The 27,059-nt window shown below is 48.6% G+C and overlaps 1 protein-coding gene across 22 annotated transcripts in view; it reads right to left on the bottom strand.

The window, feature by feature from the left end:
• The window catches only part of ptprfb (protein tyrosine phosphatase receptor type Fb), a 135,122-nt gene that overhangs the window by 68,805 nt on the left and 39,258 nt on the right, over nt 1–27,059 (bottom strand). For all 22 annotated transcript variants that reach the window (XM_078099444.1, XM_078099447.1, XM_078099454.1 and 19 more), the window contains exons 2-4: nt 19,982–20,157; nt 10,181–10,326; nt 9,287–9,428 (exon numbers count right to left, since the gene is read on the bottom strand). In XM_078099444.1, the coding sequence (XP_077955570.1) occupies nt 9,287–9,428; nt 10,181–10,326; nt 19,982–20,081 (388 nt within the window). In that variant the 5' untranslated portion in view covers nt 20,082–20,157. The remainder of the gene's footprint in view (nt 1–9,286; nt 9,429–10,180; nt 10,327–19,981; nt 20,158–27,059) is intronic.

Genomic DNA, 27,059 nt, shown 5'->3' with positions numbered 1-27,059 from the left:
TGTCCGCGGCTTCAACTTTGTTGTGCTTTGCAGAAGTGGTTGGTGTTCAGAAATATCACACTGCTGGATGACCTATTAACTGCTCGACTCAAAAAGAGACAGATGCCATAATTGCATCTGTTCTGTACAGCAGTAGAGGGGAAAGATGTTTGACGGCTGTTACTACACTGTTACTACGCTGTTACTACGCTGTGGACGCGTCAAAGTCGAATGTTTAAAGCAAAACCAAATATCCAAGGCTTACATTTCACCGACTATTTTATTTGGGGGGATTTCTATTCGTACCATCTTGGTTCTAAACACAATTCCATCAAGTTTGACAGGAACAAGCAAGTGGGTCAAACTAATTGGCGAACCTGCTCTGGCGCTGTGAGTGTTAAACAGGGCCGTTCCCAATCCCAGAAGGCCTGCTCAGTCAACCTCCCCTTGCCAAAAAAAAGGTTAAAAATATTGATGCTGATGTAATACATGAAAGATCAACAGTGCCTTTGACAGCTGTAAGCAGACCGATCAAGTACAGCCTTTAAATAAAATAAAAAAAACACAGCTCAACAGCTTACAGGAAATGGGACTACGCCTCTTAAACACGAGGAAAATGTCAAGCTTAAGGCCAAGCTATGAGGTTGATAGTGAGGCGGGCGGTTCTCCACAGCCTTGCATGGCCCAGTGGGTGAGCCGGGAGGGCCCGGCGTGTAAATGTGTGAGGAAAAAGGGGGTCAGGGTGGAAGGACTCCTATTAGCCAGCTCATTGAGTGTAGCTATTAGGACCCCTGACATGCAGTGGGCCCATCCATCCAGGGCCAGGGGAGCCGTTTACTCACTGGCCTGCAGAGCTTTGAGCTGGACCTCGCTCTTTACCTGCTGGGGTTTGGGCTCAGGCAGTCATTGTTAACAAATAAAGAAATGTCAGGTGGGGTTTTTCTGGCGAGCACAGTGTGTTGTTTTTCGCTTTATAGTTCCTGTACAGAAATAGAAACATGTGCACAATACAATGCAGCAAATGCGAGGTCAGACAAAAAGTCAGAAATATAGTCTGAACCGCATTTTTGAGATGACGTGTGGTACTAAAGGAGGGGGAACCATTTACCAGTGAAGGCACTTTAGAGCAGCACCACTAACTAATGTGGCCTAAAATTACAATAGTAAATCAACTTGCAGTGCTTTATACACATTAAGATTTATTGTTTTTCAGGATTTCGGCTTTTCCTGGTGCATTGTCTAATTGAATTAGTTTTTGTGTAATTCTTGACAAATCATCTGTACAAAAAACAACCAAAACAATAAGAAATCCACTCAGAGCTAGAGCTAATAACACAAAGCAATTGTTAGAAATCTATTTGTTTACTCTTGGGTCTACAACAAGAGTAATTCTTGCTACTGACTGTTGTACAGTCTATTAGAATTAGTCATTTCAGCCCACTTTCCATTTACATTGTAATGGTTTTTCTGTGCCGTGAAAAGGGAATTAAATGAGATGGACCTATTAACAACGGTTGGCATTACAAAAAAAGTCAGAAGGGTGGGGGAGAGGTTGATCCATGGCTGAGCGCAAAGAAACATTTAGCCAAAGTAAGAAAAACAGCATGAAGTAATGAAGAAATTGATTCGATCCAAAATTATGCTGGAACAGTGTGCAGAGGGAGAATACACTCGACTTGCATTTGACCCTTCAAATATTAATTAGGTTCAGCTGCACGTTTGTGAGTGACAGTTTCCATCCCGCCTGTGTGTTCCTTCAACAATTATACTGGATCTTCACATTTGCGGTAGATGCTCGACCATCTCTGGTCCGGGATCAGACCAATAATAAAAAAAAATTTAAAAAAACGCCAGCGCTCAGACAATCACGAGCCAGTACCGCACGCACACGTGGAGACAAACACGGAATGAATCAATCCCGGGCGTCGCTGCCCCCGACACTCCAACGCCGTCGCTCTGTACACAGCGCGCGCCGCCAGGAACACTATTGATAATCACATCGGTCACGCCTGCGCAAGCAAGTCTTGGGTGAAATCTGCAATTGAATAATGACAGCCCGTTTCAGCTGTTTGGAGAAGCGGGGGGAGGGGGGGGGGGGGGCAGATATGTACCAGAAGATGTCAATTTGCGGATATCCCTGTCGGCCCCAGACGATGTGCAAGACACCAAAGGATGTGCACGACTTGTCACATCGCCGATACCTTCTGCAGCCCGGGGACGTAATCCAGATAAGGAGTTCTACACGCTATAACTTCAGATTTTTTTCAAAAAACAGTGACAGGTTGCAGCTCCGCTCTCAATAAACGTGTGACAGCGGCGGCAACAATGGATACATGGTCAGACACGGTGCTATTGGAGCTCTTCCTGGGTTTTCCATCATCTATTTCAGGACTGTGGATGTTCAGGCGTTACTGTTTGAGTGTCCGCTCGGCCTCTGAATGGTTGAGTGCTTTCGACGGCTTCACAGAAAGACCAGGAATCGTCGTCGTCATCATCATCGCAACAGATGATACCTTGGGAGGATTGCATTTACAATCGGTTTGCGGTTTTCTTTCAAGCAAATGTGTTCTTTGGGGCGGAGTGAAGGGCTGTGACACTTTAAAACATTCTTTGAACACCGCTGGCCCATTTCAAAGAGGATAAATACATCCCAGCGTTTCCTTAATACCTTTCAGGATGTTGGGTTTTGCCAAAGTGGTTGAAGTCACGGGACGTATTAGAGAAATGTAAATCCGCTGCGAGAGTCATTAGGGCAGGCTGCAAGATGTGATTTGAGGATTTAATGCCAAATTACATGCTTTTAACAATTCAGAAAGTGGTGGGAAGCAGGCAAAGCTGTAATGATCAAGTGACTTTTAAAGAGCTGCGAAAAACCAAAACACATAAACTTCCATTTTATCCCCATACAATTAAAGGTCCGGCTCTATTGGTTCTATCAGCCACTTATTGAATGTTATTTCAACTCATTGACATCTCTTTTCAGCCTTGGGCATTGATCGGCACTCACGCTGCAGACTTTACTGATGCAGCTCGCCAAAAGCACGCAGCCATTGGTCGACGAGTGGATGAGAGGGTGAAAATGTTGCCTCAAAGCAACAATGACTCCATCCAGATGTTTAGGCTACAAACACAGCAGACATTTTGGCCCAATGTCAAACAAAACCCACGGGACAGATCAATTAACCGGTGTTAGTCTAGTGGAAAAATGTTAACCGTTGATCATATGATCTCATTCCCATTACGTTGGTCAACTTAAAAGAAAAGATTCTACTTCTGAAAATAATAAATTACAAAAGGTGTACATCTTTTTTTAAGTCTGCTTTGCCGCTGTTTTAAAACAGGGTTTTTTTTTATAACGTATTGATCCACAGAGAAGGACCAGACGAGGGTTAGCTGCACAACAAGCCTGCAGGGATTACAGAGTTAGTGTTGTGTTCAAGGACGCTTCAGCAAGGTGGCTGCTGCAAATTAAAGCCTCACTTACCGAACCCACAAATCAACAAACTCCTTATCTGCATTCCTCCTCACACACAACGAATCCTTATTTGGGTAAAAAGTGAATGGTATCCTTCCGCCATACAAAAGGTGGTGCAACAGTGCAAAACCAGAATTATTTTACAAAACTTTAATATCATTCGTTTTTTGCCTGAAACCAAGTTCATGTCCGTACCTTTCCATATGGTGGTGTGGCACAACAATAAAAAGTGTTTAGCCCCCCTTCAAGCGCCAAAGTCCTTGAAAGTGAGGGTGCGAGGATGCAGATTGCGTGGCCAGGAGGGTGCTTCCACCGCGCCATATTGTGAAAGTCCTTGGGAGAAGCATGCGTAGACACAGGCAGTTTGTATCTGTCAGTGCTGGATGTGATCTACGACGCCGGGCCTCCAGCCAGCAGATGGTTGGGAGAAATTAAATCTGTGACACAGACAGACACTATGGAGCTCAGAAATACAGTAGGGAAGGAGGAGGAGGCGGGGGGGGGGGGGGGGGGCACAGGTTGTGTGTGCATGTTGGTGCGTCTGTATTCACAGTGCGAGTTATGAGACAGAAGTCAAACCGGTTCCACCCTGAGGTCAAAACAGACTTCCACACCGCGGCTCGCGTTCAGCGTCAAACGCTCTCACTCGCTCTCCTCCCAAATTGTGGCATGAACATTTAACAGAGGGGGAATCGGAGAGGGCAAGAACGCACCGGGAACCGCAGTTACACAACGCAACTTCTTTTCGGTCATTGTGGATTTGATTAGCGCAAAGGAAAGGATTAAGTTGTCTCGGTATTAAATCATCATCCAGCCTGGGGGCGGGGGAGGGGCCGTCCCGTTCTACCAGTCGGGGCCGCACCCGCTCGGCTCCAGAGATATTTATTACCGGCATTGTGTCGCAGTCATTTTTTTTGGGGGGGTGGGGGGGGGGGGGGGGGGGGGCGCTATACGGGGGACGATAATGGATGCCGAGCGGACACGGGCCTTTTCTAACCAGCGAGGCAGTAATTTGTTTACTGTCACCAAACACAGGGCCACTAAATAGATTCAGGGCAGCGGAGCTGGGACACCACGCTCAACTCCATTTGGAAGCGATGGGTTTTAAACACTGCTGCATGATTCTTAAATTAGAGAGGCATAACTCCAGAGCTCTATTAATATTACAAGAGTCTGTATTACTCCAGAGTCAGATGTTTGACGTGTTTTCACCTAGCAAGCAGCCCCCCCCCCACCGGAGAAGCTTTAAACGCTTGCATATTTCTCAATTGACCTTTACAAAACATTCTTTTCCCCTCGACATTTTGTAGGCAGAAAAAAAAAACGCACCACCGGGCTACTTCAAAAAAGGTGTGCGGCCGGTTCTGAAGGACAACCTTTCTAATTCTCGCTCTGACGGCGGAGTCGTTCTCCGGTGACGACGGTACTTTTGATCCGGTGCCGTTAGATAACGTTCCTTCTCTGCCTGAGACGGGTCCGCTGTCTCCCAGAGGACAAGGCGACGCAACCGAGTCCCGGCGCCGCGCTCTCAGGGAAGAGTTCTCGACTGGCGAGCGGCTCTCCCTTTGCATAACCACATGAAACTTTAATGCTGGCTTTTGCTTTTTACTTCAGCGGGGGTTTGCTGAACCTATTGAGCGTTGGAGCGTGAGCACACGGGGGTTAAGAGTTCCACGCTCGCGGGGCTCCACGGGGCCTTTGATTGACGCGAACGAACACCAGCACCAGGCGGAGAGAAGATTTCCAGCTTTTCGCTCGTTTTGGAAGACAGAACTAACGCTTTAAACACAAACGCTTTCCTCAGCGACTTGCGCCCCCCCCCCGATCCCAACGCGTTCACGTGAAGAGGTCTCGTCGCGGAGTCACTCTGTCCATCGGCCCGCGGAGCCTCATCCGTCTCAGCGTCACCATTAGTCCCGCGACGTGGCTTTGACGCCACCTTTGTCATTTCATTTACATTCCACATGCTCATCAGATGTTAACAGCGGGGAAAATATGAAGTATCGCCCGCACGTGGGGGAAGTGGCAGCACGCCGCCTCTAAGATGGATGTCGGGAGCTGAGACGTCTTTTCCGGCCGGCAGTAGTTCGTTTCATACATCGCCGAGACAAGCGCCATTTACCTGAACATTTACTGAGGCAGTTCAATTCAGAGGAGGGAGTGTGTGTGTGTGTGTGTGGGGGGGGGGGCACACGAGGTCAAAACATTCTGCATCGTTACCCAAGTAATGAGTCATTGTTCCCTCTGGCCATCTCTTTACACCACGGCAGCTCCAAAGCCACACCGACCACTATGGTTTATAGAGAGCGAGATGAAGAGGAAGCGATAAAAAAAAGAAGTCAAAAAGCCAGAAACCAAAATGAAAAGGGGGGGTGGGGGGATAATTGGGACCGAGCGACTGACAGCGATAATATTTCATTTCATTCTCTGCATCATTATTTTTTAACCATACAAATCACACCTGCTGACTGACTGCATGCAGTCTTGTGCTGAACATCAGATAGTTTGATGAATAAGAGTATTCCACTGTATGTATGTATGGGTCTGTCGCACACACACACACACACACACACACACACACACAATGAGGGATGGCTGAGCAGACTTTGGGCCCATACGTAAGTCTCAGTGGGGTGACCTCTCCGGCGGGGGCGTGAGAACCGCCACGAAAACAAAGAGCAGGGCTGTAACAGCGTGACAGAATTACCGAGCGACCCGGGACTCGTGACTGGGAGCGCTAAAGCCTCGCGCCGCTGTGTGGCCCGAGAACACGCCTACGCAATTCCCAACAGGTGAGCGGCAACGCAACGCGGGTTGTGGGAAAAAGTCCAGGGAGGACACATCCACAGTGGCCAGGAGTCCAAAAACAGACGCAGCGCGCTCATTTCATACGACTGGTAACATTCTGTGTCACCGTTGGACTCCACTGCTGAGAAGGTTGAGGGAGAGCCGATTGGACACAACCTCCGTGTTTCTAAGCAGAGAAGAGAAGAGAAATGCCTCCAAGGGAATTTCTCCGGCGACTGCTGGTTCTTCCTTCTGTAAAAATTTGGCAGAACTGACACAATTTCGTATTCGGCTATAAAATTCCCAAGCAAGTGATCCAGACCCTATCGTGCACTTCTGAACTTTGGTATTTTAATAACACAGCGTGCATTTCAGCAGAGTGAAAGCACGTGCAACTATAACTAACCACATGAATGTCTTAATCCACATTTTGGAGGATTGGCATAACTAAATAAAGAGCCAGTTTGTGAAGGAATCATAATTAATGCTCGACCTTCCTTTGCTCTGCTAAAACCTATAATCCAGATTGACTCGTATAATCACTTCACCACTCTCACTGCCGCCGTGGACGAGCGTGCTCAACGCATTATGACAACTTCATGTGGATGCAGAGTCACGTGTACTTTAAGTCGCGTGATAAAGTCTGAGGCTACTTTTTCTTTCGGAATGCCAAAACAGGACGTTGACGCTGACTAAGTCATTTTTCCAGACCTTTATTAGTGTGGAGGGTGACGGTGTTTTCCAGCAGCGCTGAATAGAGTTCTGCCTCTTGACAGCTGCACTGTTGGCAGCTTTACGGCTTCTGTGTCGTGCTCAATGGCCCCACAATTACTTTAAAGAAATCATTGAAAGTTTACAAAAGCTCGGCCGGTTTCTTTGTCGCTTTCTTTATCAATAGATTCCAAACCGCAACATTCTCACGTGTCACACGCTCCGGAAGAACCTGCACGGCGCCGCCGCCCCTTCAGGGAGGAGGATCATTAGTCCCCGTCTGTTTGGTGCTGCCCCAGTGTTTTCTTGTTTTCTGCTGCTGATATGAACTTGATGTATCACTAGGCTACCAACAATAGTCCAAAAATAGAGCCGAGCAGACAACATTGCTCCGTAAGTGTGTCCCTTTGTACAGAGTTGGCGTGTTTGGGTGATGGTAATGCACGACTCCGTGTGTGTGTGTGTGTGAGGTTGTGCGATGGTGCGTGCATGTATGAACAGGCTGGTTGTTGTCCAGCACATCCTCGGGGTGCTGGAGGGTTGTTTTGATTAAATATGATGTGAGGGTCTGTTCTCTACCAGCCTCTGTGAAAACAAAGGGCTACTTTAAGGGTCAAAACACATTTAACAAAAGCAGAACCACTTATTTAAGGAGTATATTCATTTCTTTTCCACATGAACTTATATTTGTCTAACCCTCATAACATAAATTCTGATTATCTGAAGTAGAAAATCAGTATGAAGATGTTTCTGAGCGAAACAACAGGTGGAACCGCTTCAGAAACACTATCACAGCACCAATCAATTATAATACACCAGCTCATATCATCATCAGTTTTGGAATAGATCGGCTCGGCTACTGGCGGCAAATTAAAAAGAAATTGGCAACGTTGAAGAATGAATGTCTGTCTCTCTTCACCTGGCTAAATAGTCTGCGAGACTTTCACTCACATTTCAGCAGCCACGCGTTGACTTTGGCGGTCTGCCACGGGAAGACAAAGCTGCCCGCACAAATTTCATGAACTTTAATTGTTCCGGTTTGGGCGACGCTTGTGTGTATCAAGAAAAGGATGCCTGGTTAAACGATATAAGTCAAATCATTCTGACTGAGGGTTGTAACCGAACCTTCAGACGCACACAGTTGGTGAGGCTGTCGTGCTTAAAGGTCAGTCTCCCTGCTACGGATGTATGCAGAGCGGCTGTGCGCCGGTAAAGCCCTGTGGATAAAAGCACCCGTTACGAGCCAAGCGTCTGAATGGCTCTCGACTCCGGATGGAGCAGCGCGGCATCACGCCGAGCACGTCCGCCGCCGCCGAGAGCGGTTGCTCAACGTCGAGCAAGGCCGCTGACGTCTTTCTAGCCGTAATCTCTCCTCACTCGGGACGCGCAGTCAGCGCATGTTTGCATTCCTCACGATACGGTGCAAAGCAGAAGCAGAAAGGAAAGTTGTCTTTGCGCAGGAGAAAAAAGTCCCTTGGGGACGATTACGCAAGCGCGGCCCATGATATCATCAAACCAGCTCGGACAGAGGGAGAAAGGGAAGGGTGGACGTGACAGAGAGAGATGGGATGCAAACGGGGGATGGACCGGCTGGGTGTGAGGGAGCGGGGCTCTGCTTTAATGCCAGCGTAACGCTGGTGGAAGGCTTTAATCTTCCTGCTGGCGAGCTCTGCAGCTTTTTTCTTCAAAGTTTCTAATGAAATGAACCCCTGCTGCGACGAGCACGCCACATGGAAAAAAATTACAATCAATTAAGGAGGAAATTCACCCTCACAGCTCAGCGATGTGGAAGGCCGTGCACAGGAGAGGGGCATAAATCACATACAGAACTCTACGGGTCGGGAAGGGAAAGGGGTCCGCGGAGGTCGAAACAGCGGCATTAAGTGCAGCTAGAAAAACGGTGTACGTTCATAAGGAGCAATTTTTCCTGAAGGATAAGCAGGGAAACATTCTCATGTACACGTATCTATCCAAGTCATACGTCTTTGTCATTTTTCACTTTCCAGCTTGCAGCTCACGCATATTCTAGGTTGCTTAACTACATGCTCTCTCAGTTTAAAATGCATTCCTTGCATTCTTTTTACGGCCCGAGTTTACATTAAGATTCTGTTGATCTCCTCTTCCCTCACACCAATATCAGGAATCCTCAGTGTTTGCAAACGTTTATGTATGAGCCTTTGAGGCAAACGCTCATATTTGCTTTGGGATTTATTGGACAAAAAGCTTTAAAAAAGAAAAAAAGATGCTGAGAGAGAGAAGTGAGAGAAAAGAGTGAAAGCAAAAGTAAGAAGGAGAAAGAACCCCCCCCCCCCCCGCCCCAAAAAAATGTCTTACCTTCCAGCACTGTGAGCTTGGCATTGATGTTGATCTCGCCAGCGCTGTTGGTGGCCGTGCACTCGTAAATGGCTTCGTCCCTGTGTGTGCGCAGAGGCTGGATCCGCAGCACGCAGCCCGAGCCGTCATCAAACTCGATCGCCTACGAGGGCACAGCAAAAGGGCAGCAATTTCAATTCCATATCGCTGCATTGCAACACATACATAAAACACGCTCCATGTGCGAAAAGGAATCCTTTGAAATTTGTTAGGTTTGAAGCATTATCCGGAGCAAAATGTTGGTCCGTTTTCACAAATATATATATTTATTTCCTCTCCAATGCGAATGAGAATCCGCTGTGACTTTTTGAGGGAATGTGGTGTACTGCAGCACTCCAACTGGTTTCATATGAGGAAATACCAACCGGGAGTATAACAGAACCCCCCCGGCTCCACCAACTAAACTGCAGAGCCTGGCCCGAAAAACCCAGAGTGCGCCCACATCTGGAGGACACCTCCTTCCGTTCACATGGGCTCATAAGAGGGAGGTAAAATAGATCAAGTGATACATCAAGGCGGCGTGTGGCTAGCAGCGGTGCAGGGGAAGGAAAGGATGAGGACAGAGAGAGATGAAGAAGACTCTATAAATCAAGATGGAAGGAGATTAAAGAGAAGGGAGGCCCGCCTGGTCTCGCTTGGCGAGGGGGAGAGTCGGTGCGATGCTCAATAATAGGGGCAATTGATTGTGAGTGCTGTGCCGAGCGCATGTGTGCTCAGCGTAAGCGCCGCCAGCGCGCTAACGAGAGCGGGTTGCAAAAGGTGTTGTTTGAGCATGCGGTGCTGGAGGCCCGATGGCGCTTGTGTGTGTCTGCGCGCGAGCGCCCGGAGGTCCGAGAGTCACGCGCGGCCGCTCACCTCGAAGCGCTGGGAGCTGACTCTCTTGCCTTTCTTCCTCCAGGTGATTCTGGGTTTGGGCTCCCCGGTGGCCTGGCACACAAACGACGCGACTCCTCCCGAGATGCCCGTCTGGTCCTCCGGGGATATGACGAAACTCGGCACACCTGAGCGAGCCGCAGAGAAGACGGTGGAAGGAGAGAGGAAAAGGAGGCGAGGGAGAAGGGGAGCAGAAGGGAGGGTTAGTGCCTGCTACCAGTCACATTTACGTTTTAAAAACTTGGATTATTTAAGAGCATCATTTTCTCCACACAAAAGGCTAAAATGAAAAATCCCACACAGCAGAAACATCTGGTATTTGTTTGCCTGCCTGTCACTTTATCGTGTTCAATTTCTCACCCCGGCCTCGACTTTCAATTTGAAACTGCAGAGTTTGTGAAGCAAAAACCACGTCAAAACGCGAGGTAATGCATCAAACCCAAAGGATGGATCTAGATGAGTAGACCAACTCCTACACAAAAAACGGAAAATAAAAGAAGTTGGTGTTGGTGAATTAGACACTGTGGGAGTGGAACTCAGAGCACCTATTTTGGTTTTATGAGGCATTAATTAGTCCAAACAAGGCTATGACTCATGTGATTCTGAAACCTTATTGTGATAATTATTCTTTACGTGTGGGCGCAACAACACACCTATCGAATTTTTCCGTTTGCCTTCGGGGTGTTTTTTTAGTTTTTTAAACCAAGCACCACACCCAACAGCATTGTGCGCGGGACAATGGGTTGCGTGTGTGCCGACGACAGCCTGTCTCAGGTTGACGTGAGGCCACAAAGAGCGCACCTTGGCTCCACGCAATAGCCGCTGTGCGTTGCGCTTTATTTACGCACACACACACACACACACACACACACAGAGCGCCAAGCCCGACGCCACGGCCTCATTATCGCCTCCGTCCGTCAGCTCGGGTTTCATCTCCAGACGCTTTAGGGAGGGAGGTGGTGACGAGAGAGCGAATCGTTACGCCGTCTCCACTGAGAAGACGCCAGCCCCCCCCGGAGCACACGCTGGAATCCAGCAGAGGCTCTCTGTGCTCTAATAGCACTTCGGTTGACGGGGAGGGATAAGGCCTTCAGCGAGAATATTCTCCATGTCTAGCAGTGGTAACGTCAACCCCTGCCCTCATTTGGCGAGCGAGCGAGAGACAGAGAGTGCGAGAGAGAGAGATGTGGTTGCGTCTGTCATTGTTGAAGAGCTTCCTTCGAGCAATGCGGCAGCCGACAGGTACGGGCAGCTGTCTCAGTACTTCTGTTGACTATCTGACAAGGTTGGGTGTCAAGCGTGATGTAAGGTGGCCTTGCAGATAACAGCAGTGTAGTTGCATTTGTAAACATTTATTAAAAAGTATTATATCCGGTGCTATTTACGCTTGAAAAAATACATTTTATGACCTGTGTTTTTTTTTTTTCGGGAGCAAGTCGCTGTCAAATACCTGTCACCTTGGTAAAATAAATTAAAGATGACATCGTTCTTTGATTTAAAAAAATCAAATCAAATCACGAGGAAGCCAAAAAAGGAAAAATATTTTTAAAATCCCATCAAATGTCCAGCATTTTATATAACACTGAAGTGTGCTGTAGTGCAGCGTGAGTAGTGAGAGTAGGCAGTCCTGCGCGCTCGCCGACACACCGCAGTCCAACACAAGCACACATCCTTCTGTGACCTGCGACCCCTTCGCAGTACCTAAACCCACCTGACATTTGAATGGTATTTTCATCCTGCCGGGGGACGAGGCTCGCAGCGCCGCCGCGCGCTACCAAATGGCTTTCAGCGGCGTTGACGCGCAGGCGGCGGCGGCGGGGGAGCTGTGCTAATGATTCAAACCCTGATAAGCCTTTGGGAGAGTGGGAGTCTGTGCGTGCTCTGGGTGGGGAGTTTGGAATCCTCCAGACCTGATTATAGACGTTACTTCCAAGACATGCTGCCAACATCTGTCCGCAGCAGGAGCATTTAAGTTGTGAGGGGCTTTTTTCCACACTGAGGGGTCGGGGCGCGTTAAACTGATCTTGGTCGAGGCCGAAAAATTAAAAAAAGGACGTAAGCTTGTGTGTTTGAGTGAAGAATCTTAGAAATCGTGAAGATTTTTAAGGATAAGAGGAAGGAAATCGTCGCTGAGCTTTTTCCTGTTTTAAGCCTCTTAAAAAGCGGGATAGTTAACCTTTGACTAAAACGGATTCGAAGCGTCGTTAAGCCAGATCTCAGCAACGCATTCAATCACAAATCTCAAAAAAAAGGTCTGCGACGACCCCCGAACCGCTGCCTTACAGGCTAAATAGTTCTGCTACCACACTCCAAAAGGGCACAAGTGTTTATTTTTGAACTGAGCACAGTTCCTCCATCGCTCTGCCGTCGTGCGAGGATATCAAACTGCTGGGTTTGTCGGTTCTTTTTTTACGGAGGCAAAATCCAGACTCGACCCTGTTTTTTTATTATTTTCTTCTCTGCCCGTGTCCCATCTTCCCCGGCTGTCAGGCGGTTGTCACGCGGAAACAATGTCGGGGGCGAGGTGGAAAACACGTAAACCTGCCTATGCAAATCCGTCTCCCAGCCATGCGGCTGCGAGCTTTGAGCCGCACTTCTTCGAGGCTTTGATACTTTGCCCTGAAAACTCTTATCTCGACACCCGAGGCTTTAACGCAGGCTCTCCTCTCGCTGGCAGGTGAGGGAAGTGCTGCCACAACTGTCAGGCCCGCTGTGGGGTGCTGGGGTGCCAGGATTTCAGGGGTTGAGGTTATCGACTCGTTGAATACTTCATATTCCATGAGAACACCAGAAGTGGGATGCAAATAAATAAATGATCAAAGCAGATGAACGTCTGGATCACAAGTCAATCGGTCAACAGTTTGGTTACGAGGACCGAATGGATGCATCAGGAAGGTCGCAAAGGGAAGGGAACATCATTACGGATAGTGGTGGGGGAAAAATAACATTTGTTTGTAGAGTTAAGAGGCTTTCATGTCCCAACTAATGAATGGAATAACTTAATCAAAGCAGAAAACAGCACACTGGCTAATAAGGTGTTTCTTGAATCCACACACGCATACGGCCACACACAGACATGATTATCAAACAAATCATTTAAATGAGTTATTATGGAAATGAATGCAAACCCTTTTAAACGCCTTACCTCTCTCCCCGGTTATTAGAAATAAAATGCAACATTTAGTAATTTTGCTGTTGTGTTTTTACACATAGCCGCTGTATTCTCACGTATAATCACAACCATCTGCGCTCGATGGCCTTGAAATGTGATCTTGAAGGCAGGCTATTGTAAATATCTGCACAGATATCTGGTGTCGACCCTGGTGAGGCTGCTGACGGCTCCGTGTGGGAGGTTAAGCAGCTTCTCTCAGTAAACAATAAGCCTGCAGGCGTATTGCGGGATGTCTGAGGTCATCGGCGAGATAGAAAGGCACGGAGCTTCCCAAACATTGAATCTTCACTCGACACAGCGGACGGTTTTGGGGGGGGGTAACGAGCAACGCCTTTACAAGCACAGCAGAAAAACGTCAACAAGGACAGCACCAGTAATTAGGTTTGAATGAATAAACTAATACGGGTCACATAAGAAAACACAGGATGAAATGGAACGAGGTTGTGCAGGAGGCATGTTTTGCTGTTCCGACTCCCTGGAAGTGCAGGGTAACCGCACGGCACACCTCCCGAGCCGCTTCACAGCGCTCTCTCTAATCCCTTTCAGGGGCCTCGGAGCAAGGCTTTCTAATAAGTGCAGAGACAGCAGGGAGAGTCGTGCAAATGGCACTTGTGTGGCGAACAATTAGTGTATTCCCAAGCCTGCCAGAGTGCCCAATGAGAATCACTCTGTGGTGCAGAGTATCAGGGATCGATACCCACGCGGCAGAGGGAGAACCATTTATTCTTATGAATAATTGATTAGCGAGTTATCGTTTTCATGAGGCAACACTTAGCGGGAATTTGTCTGATGGCATCAGCTCTGGTTGTATTAAAGGCACACTTTCATTAAGGCCTTTTTGGGCCATTAGCAGGGAACTTGTTTGCAATTAATTCCATATGAAGCTCCCTCCCCTGCAAGTTATTTACCCCAATAAAGTCAACTGCACCTCGGGCTGTTTGTTTAACCAAATGAACATTGTGTTTGTTATCTGCATTTCGGTTTTACAGCTGAACTCAAAGCATTTTTCATCTTAAATGCTTTTAGGTCAGACAATTGAGCTTGAAATCGTAAATCGCATACATTTTCGGAGCCATAAAGGTCCGCACCGAGAACATCCTGGTTTCAAACTGGGGCCGGTGGGGGGTGGAGTTTTTTTTTCTTTCCCCCACATGTTTGAAGATGTAGTCCAGTTTTGTTGCACTTTCCACTCCCACTCGTTGACAGTCACTTCACACTGCATTCATTCGTCACGAGGCCCGGGGCCGAAAAGAGATATATATTTTCTTTTGGTTGGGAAAATGATAGCATAGTGGCAGAAGATTGATGGCGCTTTTAAAGCTTTATCAGAACTTCAGTGAAACGGCAACAGCAACTCCATTCATCATCGCGAGATACCGTACTTAAGACAAAATATCTCAACCTTAGAAAAAGAAAAAAAACATCAAACTTCCAATGCCCACGTGGACCATGAAGACGGGCTTTCTGCCGGACCTTCCAGCCTGCAGTGAATTATTCAAGACAGCGGAGAAGAACAAGAACTCTAAGTGCAATTACCCTTCACTCCTCTCTTCCCAGTGTGAGCAACATTAATGTAATGGCTTTCATCTTCTCAAGCCGATTATGAGCATGGGGGGGTATCTCTCAAGTCTGTTCTCTTCCTCTCTTCCTGACTGTCAGTCAATAAATGACATTTGCAGAAAAAACAAAACAAAGTAATGTACTTTGGTGGCCATTGCATTTAAATCCTGCTGTATGAAAAGCACAGGAGGATAAATGCTTCAGTGTGTACTTTGTGACGGTGACAGCTAGGATATGAGTGTTATTTTGTAATCACACAATTTTCCAATTTTATATTACCTGGCGTGAGAGATGGAACAATATAGGATTCAATTGCAGATCACAAAAAAAAAACCTCTCACAATAAGTTGATTGTGGGGCGTTTCCTTTATTGCGAATATAGTCCTAAAAAAGGTTTACTTGAAATAGAGATCCGCTTAAAAAAATACGGGGGGAAATAAAAAAATAAAGAAAAAAAGAAATTGTATGAATATTTTGTTCATCCAGGAGGAACTCATCATTTATACAACATTTTCAGTAACATAGGGTTTTGATTAGACACTAACGTCTTTGTCATACTTTTGTGAGATCACACTCATTTTGCTGCACTATTGAATAAGGAAAAATATGACACTTTGATGAAAATGATGGTTATTCAAACTTTGTACATTACAGTCCATGTTCTCTGCTGATTGGACACTGACCATATGATTATCTGAGCGGATGCTCCGCCACACAATGGTGACAATGCAAATGTCAGATGCTAAATCACTCCTGGGATCATAATAGTTGACCGAATAACCGAGAAGACCAGCCTCGTACCGCACAGGTCGTCGTCGTAATCCGGGGGCCACATCACCCCCGGGGCTCATTTCACCCGCTTGATGAAATATTGTCATCTGCCCCGTCATGACATAAAAGCGCGTTTTTTTTTTTTTTTTCCATTGGGAAACCGCGGAGGAGCGACTGAGCGTGGCATTTGGAGGCGCGCGTGTGGGTGGGTAAGAAAATACAAAAGGAGGAAAGGTGCATTTTGAATGCGGCTTGAATACGTAATAAAGCATCTAGCAAGATATCTTATGGAAATCCAAGCTTGTTGCTGTGGGAGTACGAAGGGGGATTCAGGGCAAAGGATTGGGTGGGTAGGTGGGGGGGGGGGGGGGGCAGGGGAGGGGGGGGGGTCCTTGGTAATGTAGCTGGGTAAAGTCCAATGGTCACCTTGGCTCAGGCCCTAAAATTAATAGAGCAGTGTGGAGAAAATGTTAAGTGTGTTTAGTGATCCCGGGAGGCGGTGGGGTGGGACTGCGGAGGTGGGGGGGGGCTTCGCAGCTGATCCTAGCTTCTCCCGTTTTGGGGTTAGCTCATCATCCATCACCAGGCAGCCCCCTCGCGACCCCACTAACCTCATTAATTTGCCTCCTCTAGATTAGCCCTCCCTCAGAGACCACAGAGAGCCCCTTCCATTGTTCTCATCGTCTCACCCACACGGTCCCGAGGTCTTCGATGGTTTAACTCTCCACTCGGCAAAATTGAGGGAGAAATTAAATTATGTTACCGCGGCAACATAGAATAACAAAGACATCCTGGCTTTAGCCCAGCAGGCGTGTTTTGCGATCCGACTGGGCTTTATGCTGCTACATGTCCATCGGGGTGAATACGTCTTGGAGGATCAGTGAATAATGGGTGCATGGCAATGGGCTAAAAAGTTACCATTTTATGTCCTATTTCATGTCAGTCCACACAAGAATGCAACCAAACCGCTGATTGGGCAGGAATACGTAGGGGTGTAACGGGTAACAATGAGGAACGTGCGCGCCTTCGGTATGAACAAAGACCTTAAATGTCTTTCTCCAGCTGTCCTCTTCTTGAAGGACACCGGCGGGTCCTGTCGTCCTGTGGCATTGCCAAATACGGCACACGGCAGAGGGTTTGGGTGACTGCCTGTGGCTCTGCTATTGAGCTCCATAATTAAACTATTAATCTCACATCATTAACCCCACGGCGACCCGTTCCTCAGTCCACTCTGACATTGCTGCGCTGGCTTATGAAAAACAACTTTCCATCAAATCTCTCCAACCTCTAAATTGCATTCTTTATCTTGCAGGTGGTTTCTTGGTGTGCGCTCGCTTTTGTTTTGTTCTCCCTCCGCCGTATCCGTCCTCGACGCGCGTGATGTGTGTGGACCACAGCTGTGCGCTAACTGCATTACTCCCCAAATGGCTCTCCAAGGTGGATATGGTTACTTTTAATTAAAAAAGAATCAATTTCTACCCCTGTCAGTTTTAGAACTGGGTGACCATATGGACACTAAAAAAAAAAAAACAAGGCGCCCAGCCTCCCCCGCCCCCGTCTGGCCACCCCTCTCAAACCACTTTGCCACTTCAATCAATCACATTAGTCCTTTGTAGGAACCTTATAAATTATCAAATCAATGTATAGCGCTCGGCTGGTGGCTTGTTCTTTTACCATATGGCTGGCTATTTGGGGTATTACATGTGTGTTTACCATTGGAACTTAGCACTTAGTGCAGTTCATCCCTCGTAAAATAAAGAAACACAATAGCTCCCTGTTAACGAAACTTAACAAAACATAATTAATGTATCGGTGGTAAGTGGCAGGACATTAATAAGAAACTAAAAGGCTGTGGCATGTGGTTTGATGTAAAAAGTCAAAAGTAAAACGACGGTAATTACGGTCTCATTGTAATCTGCCACCGCGAATTAAAAGAGCAGGCTCGGATACAAAGGCCTCGGTGGTCTCGCCTCGCGCCCCGAAAGCCACCCAAGATCACGAGCCAGAGAGGCACGAGGAGAGACACATACATCAAAAGCTTATTAAAGCCAACGAAATAACTCACGGTGACAGCACTACAAAAAGATAACCATTACATTTATGTGCCGGCTATGTGTGACTTTGAGGCTGACCTTGTGGGTCCGGGGGGGGGGGGGGGGGGGGGGGGGCCCGGTGTGCACCAGGAGGCTGTGTAGAAAGCCGGTGGATTAGGCAGAGCTCCCCGGGGATCGATGAGGCGTCTGCGAACAGCGCGCAGAGTAATCGCCCTGCACTGCGCGCCGACTCAATGACGAGGCGAGACGAACGACGGCACGCGGCCACTACGCCGGTGTTGCCGCCGCCCGAGGATGTCTTGCACATATTTGTGCTTCGAACATCCGGAGGAATTGTACCACCTTGAGTGTTACAAACAAACACATTGATGATGATGAGCCAGCAATGCACTGTGGGTAACTTGGGAGGTTTTACACAAGGCCTAACGTTGCTCACGCCAGTTGGAGGAGGAGGCAAGGACACCAGACTGAACCCGTGTAATCAGAATCGCGCCCACGGTGTCTGTCTGGTGTCTGCCTCGTAACACAGGAAATCCAAACCAGAACTATCAAGTTCACATAATTAAGTTGCATAAAAATTACAGGCTGGATCAAATGCGCGCCACCCTGCCATTAGTGGTGGGTGTTATTTTGCCCCCTCAACTGTCTTATTTTAATTCTATGTCTGTTTGCTTTACAGTCTGGGTAATAGCAGGTCTGGGCCTTTTCCCATGTGTGCTTACATTAAACTCCAACCGCGGGCTAAGCTCGGACCAGAGCCACGCTGCTCTACAAGTCTATACCTTTATTTTATTCATTTCCCATTTATGCAAGCTCGTTTGGGTGTATTGTTAATAAGAAGGCTTGTGAGCGCTTGTCACAGGAGAGCACCCTTGACTCTTAATGAATATGCTTGGCTCTGGCTTTTTATCCGTAAATGCTATGATTACCTGAATTTGAGATGGGGGCAATCTTGCTCTCATGGAGACGGAGCAGAAGAGAGAGTGTATTTACAAGAGTAAACATAGAACGCGAAAACGCAGTAAAATGCAGGTTAGCGAGCGGTTTCCCTGCTGGGTGTGATTCTTTAAATACAACTGTAGGGTTTGGTGACTGAAGATGGCAAAAATAAATATAGGGGGAAAATACTCTTATACAATTCTAAAAAACCTGTGTCACAATATAGATTCAAATTGTACAATATTTAATGAATTGTTGCTTACAATTCATTTGCAGTAATTCCTACTTCATTTCATTTCAATTTTTAGAAATGATTAATATTGAAACACTTTACTTTTGGTTGCATACGAAACGCAGCACAAATAGCCCGGGATCAAATGCCTTGTGTTTAACTCTGGTGAACTCTGCGCTGTGGGGCATGTTTGGAAAGTCTAACTCTATTCGGCCCGAAGACATTACACGCTGCGCAAAGACAGCCTTGCCAAACCACAAAAAAAAAAAAGAAAAAAAAAAGACGAAGGTCAGCTTCACACTGATACAGTGGAAACATCTTGACACAAAGATGATGACACGGGGGCCGAGCGAGACAAGGCAGACGGTGAAGAAAAACAAATCCTACTGGACCCGCGTGCCGGAGCGCGGGCCGGTTGGCTCGGTTCACTTGTGGGAATGGGAGGGGTTAGGGGATAATTGAATTACAGTGACCCCCGTGACAGCACTATAGGTGATGTCATGTGACGAATTAAACGTGTCCCCGACCCCGTCCTCGATGGGATCAGGGCTCCTTGGCCGCTGCCGGGACCCAAAGCCAACAGTCGCGCGTCTTACTGAGCCCGAGCCGCCACTCAGGGTGACAGACTCAGAGGCTGACGCAGCATCGCTCTGCACGCTTTATTTTTAGCCCAAATGCTAAACCTCTCTATGCATTGAGACACGCGGAAGCCGCGCTGCTATTTACTGCTGTGTGAAATCTTTCTATTTTAATTTCACTGCCCGGCATGAAAGTCGCGTTCACTGCGAACGTCCCTACATTCAATTAATGTAGTTTAACCACGTAGTGACCATCGTTCTGTGTGTGGAGAACGCGTATAAAAAGCGCAGCACTTGTTCACCTGATCACCAGTGAATCTAATAAACCTGAAAGTGGTCTAAAAGAAAGCGCTTTTTACCATCCCATTGTGTTGGATCGTTCACCCCCGCGCGTTGCAAACGAGGGGTTTTAACACTCGCACTGTCCAATTAGTGGTAAAGCGCGCAGTGTAAGGCAGCTCTTCGCAGGTTACTTACTCTCTGCCTTGGAGGAGAACACCATGCAGCAGAGCAGCAGCAGGAGCGGCAACGCCTCTCTGGGCAGGAGGGGCACTGCCAGGTGACGGCTGGGCCCCATGTTTCCGAGTCGGCACTGCTCCCTCCTCAGTCCCCTGCTAGACGCGTCCCACTCTGACAGGATCAAAGACTAACACCTGGGAGAGAAGACACACGCAGCAGCATTAGTATTCAAACCCGCTGTACGTCTGCATATATTTGAATGAGCACAACAAGACGGTAAGGCGCAGGTATCAAAAGCAAGTCGCGGAGCGCAGGAGGTGGAAATCTGGCGGATTTGTAGGAAACGCCAGGCGTATGTGATCGGAACAACGAGCTCTTTGGTTGCGATCAACAACTCGCCCGGTGCGCACAATGAAATCCCGCTCGGGGGGGGCAGATGAAGAACACAAGTGAAGCAGACGTAACGCACAAACTACATCAGCAGCAAGAGTTATGACAAAGAGGAGAAATCATGGGAAGGAATAGCAGGAACAACGGGGCACAATATGAAGCTCCCCAGACAGTATCCCCCCCTCACAATGGGGGCCGGTTGAAAACCCAGAGGACCTGCTGAACGCCCGCCCCCCCCCCCCGAGGGGGCCGCCCGCTCAATGTTCCCCATCAACAAATTGAAAACGGTCTCTTCCAGATGGGTTCAAATCACACTAAGTGCCATGATCTCATAACAAGACTACATGCATGCATGCGTAAACATTTACATACAACACGCCCCGAGGGGATTGAGGCGGGTCAACAAAGCGGCAGCAGGTGCACCAGAAATGAACCATAATTAACGGAGCAATGAAAGAAAGTGGTGGGTGGAGAAACACAAACAAGGACCGTCCCTCAAATTAAACACAGCGGCATTGATTATTTGTATTTTTATATTAGATTTAGCGTCGAAATAACTTCTTTGGATTTCATGACCTTGGGTTTGTTAAAGCCTGCAGTTTAATGTGTATTATAAACGCGGTGGATGCGTTTCCCCATCAGTTGAGCTCACTAAATTTCTTATCCACACACTGTTGCCCACGGCGACAGTAATCATAACGCTGTAAAGAAGACGACAATATGGTACGGATAGATATCTCTGTCTGAATTAAACCACTCCAGAGGACTTTTGGAAGTTTGGAAGTGGGCCCCGGTTCGTCCTCGAGTCCTTGACAGATATTCCGTCTTAAGCCATTACAAAAAGCCTATTGAAACAGAACGGAAAACGTCCTCAGCTGCGGAGTTGACAGCGGCAACATGACCATGCTGGTCGCTCATATTTGTGAAAAGGGAAAGATGTGGAATCTCTGCAGGCTTGTTGGGTGGCCAGTCGGCTTTAGTTCTCTGCAGTCCACTGTCAGGTAAAAAATGCCTCCAGTATGTTGTGGTAAAACTAAAAAAACAACAACAACAAAAAACGTTCCACTCTTAAGCCGGCGGAGGTGTTGAGCAGCCAATTACTCATGTGTCTATTTCGATGCGGGTGGAAACCCGTCGGGCCGCTCTTTGGCCGACGCGAGGAAAGCACCGCCGGCACGTTTCAGTAGGTGGGTTTTTCTTTTCTTTTCGTCCGAGTGAAATGATTGAACGCTATGCGAGAGTCCCGGTGGCGGCGCCTCCACCCGGGCGCGGCTGCAGACGGGTATCAGTGGCCGCGCCAACGCGCATCTGGGCATCCGTGTCTACTTAACCCACTTCGCCGCGCGTGAAGCCGACGCGTTCCCCGCTGCGGCCGTTTTTTAAGCGGCACCACGCACCTCCCTGCAGGCAGGCTGTCGGAGAAACACCCACAAGTGATGGAAAATAATTTAGCACCTCTGGAAAAGCCTCCCTGGCGCCTTCACCTCCGCCGCTAATGAGAGCGCGGCTCGTTGTCGGGTAGCGTTAAGCTGCGACAGTGTGAAGAAGAGAAGGATGCACGAATGCCCAGGGTGGAAAAAAAATACATGAATCCCCCCCCCCACCCCCCTCCCCTCCCCTCCTGCAACCCGGATTAAAGACATTTAGGCCTCATCTTTATTTCAACTTAATGCCCCGTTAGCGCTTGCAAAATGAGTGGAACCCACATCAAGTTTGTTGGCAGACAAATTTGTTTTGACACTCTGTTTTGTGTGCGCCAGCGTTGCGTGGCGTCAGTGGGGGGGGGGGGGGGGGGAGCGAGAGCGAGAGGGAGGGAGGCTGATAGAGTTGGCTACTCGCCGCGCTGCAAACCCTTGGCGGTGGAGGGATATCTTTTACAGCAGATGCTCTTCATCTTCAATGAGAGAAATTCCTAAAGCGAGCTTTATTTCTTTATTTATATAGACGCGTATTTATCCAAGTGCCGCATGGTGCCTCCCAGCTGCACACACACACACACGCACGCACACGATGCGACAACACTCGCCGTCGCGGCGGAAGTGCTACTGCGACGGGGACGGGACGCCAACTTGGAAGCGGTGCGGGTGCTACTCCGAAATCCGAGTACACGGGAAACGTCGTCTGCAGATGGCTGATGGCGGATGGCTGCTCCGGTGAGATCACATGTAAATCCTTCCGTCCTGTTAAGCGTGTGGGTGAGGGAGGAACGGGGATAATCAGTTGGCTATAAATGATCGTCCAGATTATTTCAGCGGAAATTGACAAGCAAATTACTCATCAAAATAATTGGTCAGGAAGAGTTCAGGAGCTTAATGGTTTTACAGCTGGAGTGGGTTTTTGAAATGAATCTGTTTGAAAAGGCCTCCTTCCAAAAATCTGAAGTGGTCAACACACTCTTTTCGCTTCCGTCTTGCCTAAAAGTTGCCTAAAAATAGTTCCCTCCGACTCGTCATCCCACAGAACCACAAGTGTTTAATAAATCCAAGCTGAAAGCTTCCTCGGCTCCGAATTGGCTAATGTTTAACGGCTCCTTTCAAACACTCAACAACATGTGAGATGCAGGTGGTGATTCAGGCTAAACACACCTTAACGGCGCGGCATCGGGCTTTGAGCCATTTTGATCAAGATGTCAAGATTATGTATCCAGTGTAAAGACTAATTGTACAGTGGTCCCATTGCATCTAAACACAGAGACCACGAAATCATACATTTATATATTAACACACTATAATACCATCAGATCACTGAGAGGATTAGTGAAGTAACTGACAAGAGAACCCCTTAAACGACATGAAGAATAAACCCCTATCCTGCAGGCCCGCCCGCCGCCCACACATCAGGTGCCTGTCATTCAAGTCATAACCCAGTGTGTGTGGCGAGGGAGGGGCCACCCATACAGACACTTGGTTGTCTGCAGGCAGACAATGGCGAGACGCAGCGAGGCACAGCTGCACAGAGCTGAGTAAACACAGCTATTACACTAACTACAGGTAACACCTCGCACTCCACAGTTTCCATCCCTCCCGCTCCTGTTCTCTCCGTCTGCGGGTGTTTTTTTTTCCTTTGGGGGGGGGGGTGACGGGAGTCAGATATATGGGTAGCAGTGTGGGGAGCTAATCATGGAGGTGATAAACCCCCTAGCAGAGGGGTTTGTGTTGGCCCGGCCCGCCGCGGCGGCGGCTCCATAAACACGGTTTTAAGGTGAATTTCGACAGCAGCGTTTTGGCCCCCTGATTAGTTTTCCGTGGCCTACAAGGCCGACCCGCACAAGTCTGTGCTCCTTTTGTGCCCCCGGAGCCGCACAGCCACCACAAGACCCCAGGAGACCGGCTACGGGCCGACGAGCCCCATATTGTAAACTGAAAGTGCAAAGTTGCAAAACGAGCCTTTCCCTCCGACTCAAAAAAGCCTTTCTGTGTTCACAGACTTGATGGGGCATGCCTACTTTTTTTTTTGTGCTGAAACAAGGCCCTGCATTGGAAATGCACCTAACAAAGAGTAATGTCCTGTGACCCTGGAAGTTTTACAGCAGGTTTGTTTACAAGCCGAGTCCACGGGGTTAATTGTTAACGTCTTACTGCCGAGGGGGAAGATCGAGCGACTGAAAGGCAGCTAGAACTTCCTTAAGTTGAGTAACAGAAAGGGAGGACATCGTGCTGACCCGCAGTAGGAGCACACCCGTGATAAATCACAGTTAATTGTCCGCTCGTGGGGACGACTCAAACATCAAGCGCTGCATCGCACTTTCATCATCGCGCGTTACACAACCGCGGACCGTTGGAAATGCATGACACGGCGTCCCCCACGGCGTCCCCGCGGCGTCCCCCACGGCGCCAGAGGCACCTGGTGCATAAACTCGCCTCTCAACAAAAGGCCGTAGCACATTGGCATTAAGTCTGGTTGAGTGAACATTTAACAACACTCAAGCACCTCTATAAATTGCCACTGACGCAGGGATTTACAATCACCTCTTGGGGGGAGGAGGGAGGGGGGGGCTACCAATCGCTTCAGCTGCAAATCAATCTTGGAATGAAAGGTGATATGTATTACACTGATCTGTATTACGCCGGGTGGACGAGACATACCAGAGTGCTGCTTCCATTTGAATTTATTGGCGAGTGATTATTGGCGGCGTCGAGCTGCAGAGCAAGGCCCCGGAATAAATCACAAAAAGCACGCTCGATGTGAAACAGACATTCAGCAAATAACGGCCACGCACTGCATACCTGCAGCAACAGAGTGGACGAGGAAGCAAAGTGGCAGCGACCTCAGGAGCCTCGTTTTCCCAAAACACTCGGATCGCATCTCATCTCCTTTGTTGCCTGGCTCTCAATTTGTGACGTTTTCATTGGATTCCGTTGGTTTTTATTAAACATTACGGTGTTCCTTTCGCTTATCAAAACGCTTTTTGTTGCCCCAAGCTCATAAATGCAACGGATGGAGTGAGATAATCTTTGCATTCAATTGAGTGCGTCTATAAATGTTCAGAGCCAATGGCCTCGCCTCAGTTCATACAACTGAAAAAGAGTTGAAATATGTACGTTCGTGTTTACAGAGCGCTCTACAAATGAATAACGGCACAATTAGGAATGATTCAGCGCTCTGGCCAAACATTGAAATAGCAATAGACACTGAGACACATTCTCGGCGGCAGATGTGCGCGTATATCAAGAGGAAACGCACACTGGCAGGCAAGAAAGATGGGAAAGACGTCACCGCTTGATGGTTCGCTCGCAGACAGATGGTGCCGTAAAAATGACGAGGCAAAGGAGCACAGAAGGCATGGAGAACAACCCCCCCCCCCCCCCCCCCCCCTCTCTCTCTCTCTCCCCAACTCCACCACCCCGCGTCTAGTGGCTTGTGAGCAGAAAAAAAAAAAGAAGAGAGAAGCCGATGCAGAGCTCCGCCCAAGCGGTGGAGGACCCGATGGAGGATCTGCAGGGGCGACGTCACCGTCACATCTTCAGCAAAACCCGGATAGAAGACACGGGCCCGTCGGGAATTCAAAGGAACGCACGGCGTGAGCGGGGCCTCACACCCGCGGCGCTCCACAGAACGCCGCCCTCTAAGGTCAGGATACTGGGCCCAACTCGTGTGAGGGGGGACGCGGGGGGGGTTTCGGAGGGCTTCATACTATTCAGCAGGTGTCTCCGCTGTTCTAAATCAATTACCTCCAGTGAGTCAGTGCTTAGGCCGGGGGTGGGCGGGGGAGTTGGGGGAGGGGGTATTGTAAATCAGCTTGGTGTCAGGCCAGATTAGTGACTGTAACGGGCTCGGGGCGACGCCCCCGGGCCAACAGGGGATCCTCCGGAGGCCCGCATGACAAGCGAGCTGAGGCCTCTGGCGATTGTTTGGAACAGTACTTTGTACGGAGGTTGGGCCGTGGGGGGGGGTGGGGGGGGGGGGGGGGGGGGGGCGCATGCTGTGGGACAGGCAGAGAATCCGCTGTCCCCTTTGTAACCCTTCCATAGAAAATGATGCAAATCAGTGGCTGCAACCGCCTTAAAGCCAGGTTGGAATTGCTGCTTTTTGTAGCAATGATACACCATAGTGGGGGTTTCATGTAAGAGTTCACCCCGTATTGAATGTCCCAACTCTTTTACAGTTTACAGTTCCAAGATTTGCCTTTTCGTACCAGGGAAATTCAAATGACACAAAGTCACAAAGGGGGTCCCGGGTAGTGGCCCTGTGCTGGTCCAGCAGTGCATGAGAGCAGCTCCTCATCTCCATATGTTCCTTTATGCAAATCTAATTCTGAGGAACCCTGGTGTCAGCAGCGATATCCACCAAGCACGGAGGCGAGGATCCGCCCCCCCGTGGCCCACACTCACTCTATTCCACGTAATGTCGTTTCATACTACACTGGATGGTTTCAGGCCGGTATGGAAGCGTTTATTGACACCATGGCTTTATTGTTCCTGCTCAAAACACACTGGGAAACACAGCGTCTGTTGGTCCAAGGTACAGAGTAACAAAGCCATTGTTTACAAAGGGAAGGGCCGCGAAAAGCCCCCTTCCTGTATGACTGGGAGGTTTATGCGGGGAACCGAAAAAGCGCACCCGATGGCGTCGGTGGCTGAAGCCCGAGCTTCCATTTTTTTTAAAAAGAAATATGAGAAAACGAGAAGAAGAAGAAATAATATGTCCTATTCTGAAACGAAACCAAACTATGTGTCACACAGGGGAGAGCCAGGACTCCTGGTCTAGCTGAATCAGTTAAGACCCAACGGATTTAACGTGGGCTCGCTGCCAGAGCAAATGAGGGATCTCCAGATCCTAATCCAACTTCTTTTCTGCTTTTCATTGCAGACAGCTGAAGGTCTAACTGGTGAAAAGATGCACATTCTAATAAGCCATTCTGTCCAACTGTGTTTCTGTCTCTCTCTCTGACCATGTCTGCCTCGCTGTCTCTTTCTCTCTGTCTGAGCCACCAGCCAGTCTGTTGGAGCAGATGGAACCATATATCCCCATCGCTCTCCGGAGGCGAGGGGATTTAAAATGCAAAGGAGATGAGTGCAGAGTACGCCGGGCCGAGCCGATGAAGGGCGGAAGAAGTATGCGGCGCGCGCGTTGTCTCGTTCTTCGGAGGCTACATTGCGGTTCGTTGCTCTACGGTAAAAAACTGCACGCTGCAGTACTGTAAACTCACCGCGACCCTGGCGAGTCGGTCCCTGGCGAGTCGGTCCCTGCCGAGCGTTTAATCCAA

The sequence above is a fragment of the Gasterosteus aculeatus genome, chromosome 3 (genome assembly GCF_964276395.1).
Source record: "Gasterosteus aculeatus chromosome 3, fGasAcu3.hap1.1, whole genome shotgun sequence".
Classification (NCBI taxonomy): domain Eukaryota; kingdom Metazoa; phylum Chordata; class Actinopteri; order Perciformes; family Gasterosteidae; genus Gasterosteus; species Gasterosteus aculeatus.
The sequence above is the reverse complement of the archived record's forward strand: the minus strand, read 5'-3'. Positions and strand labels throughout refer to the sequence as shown.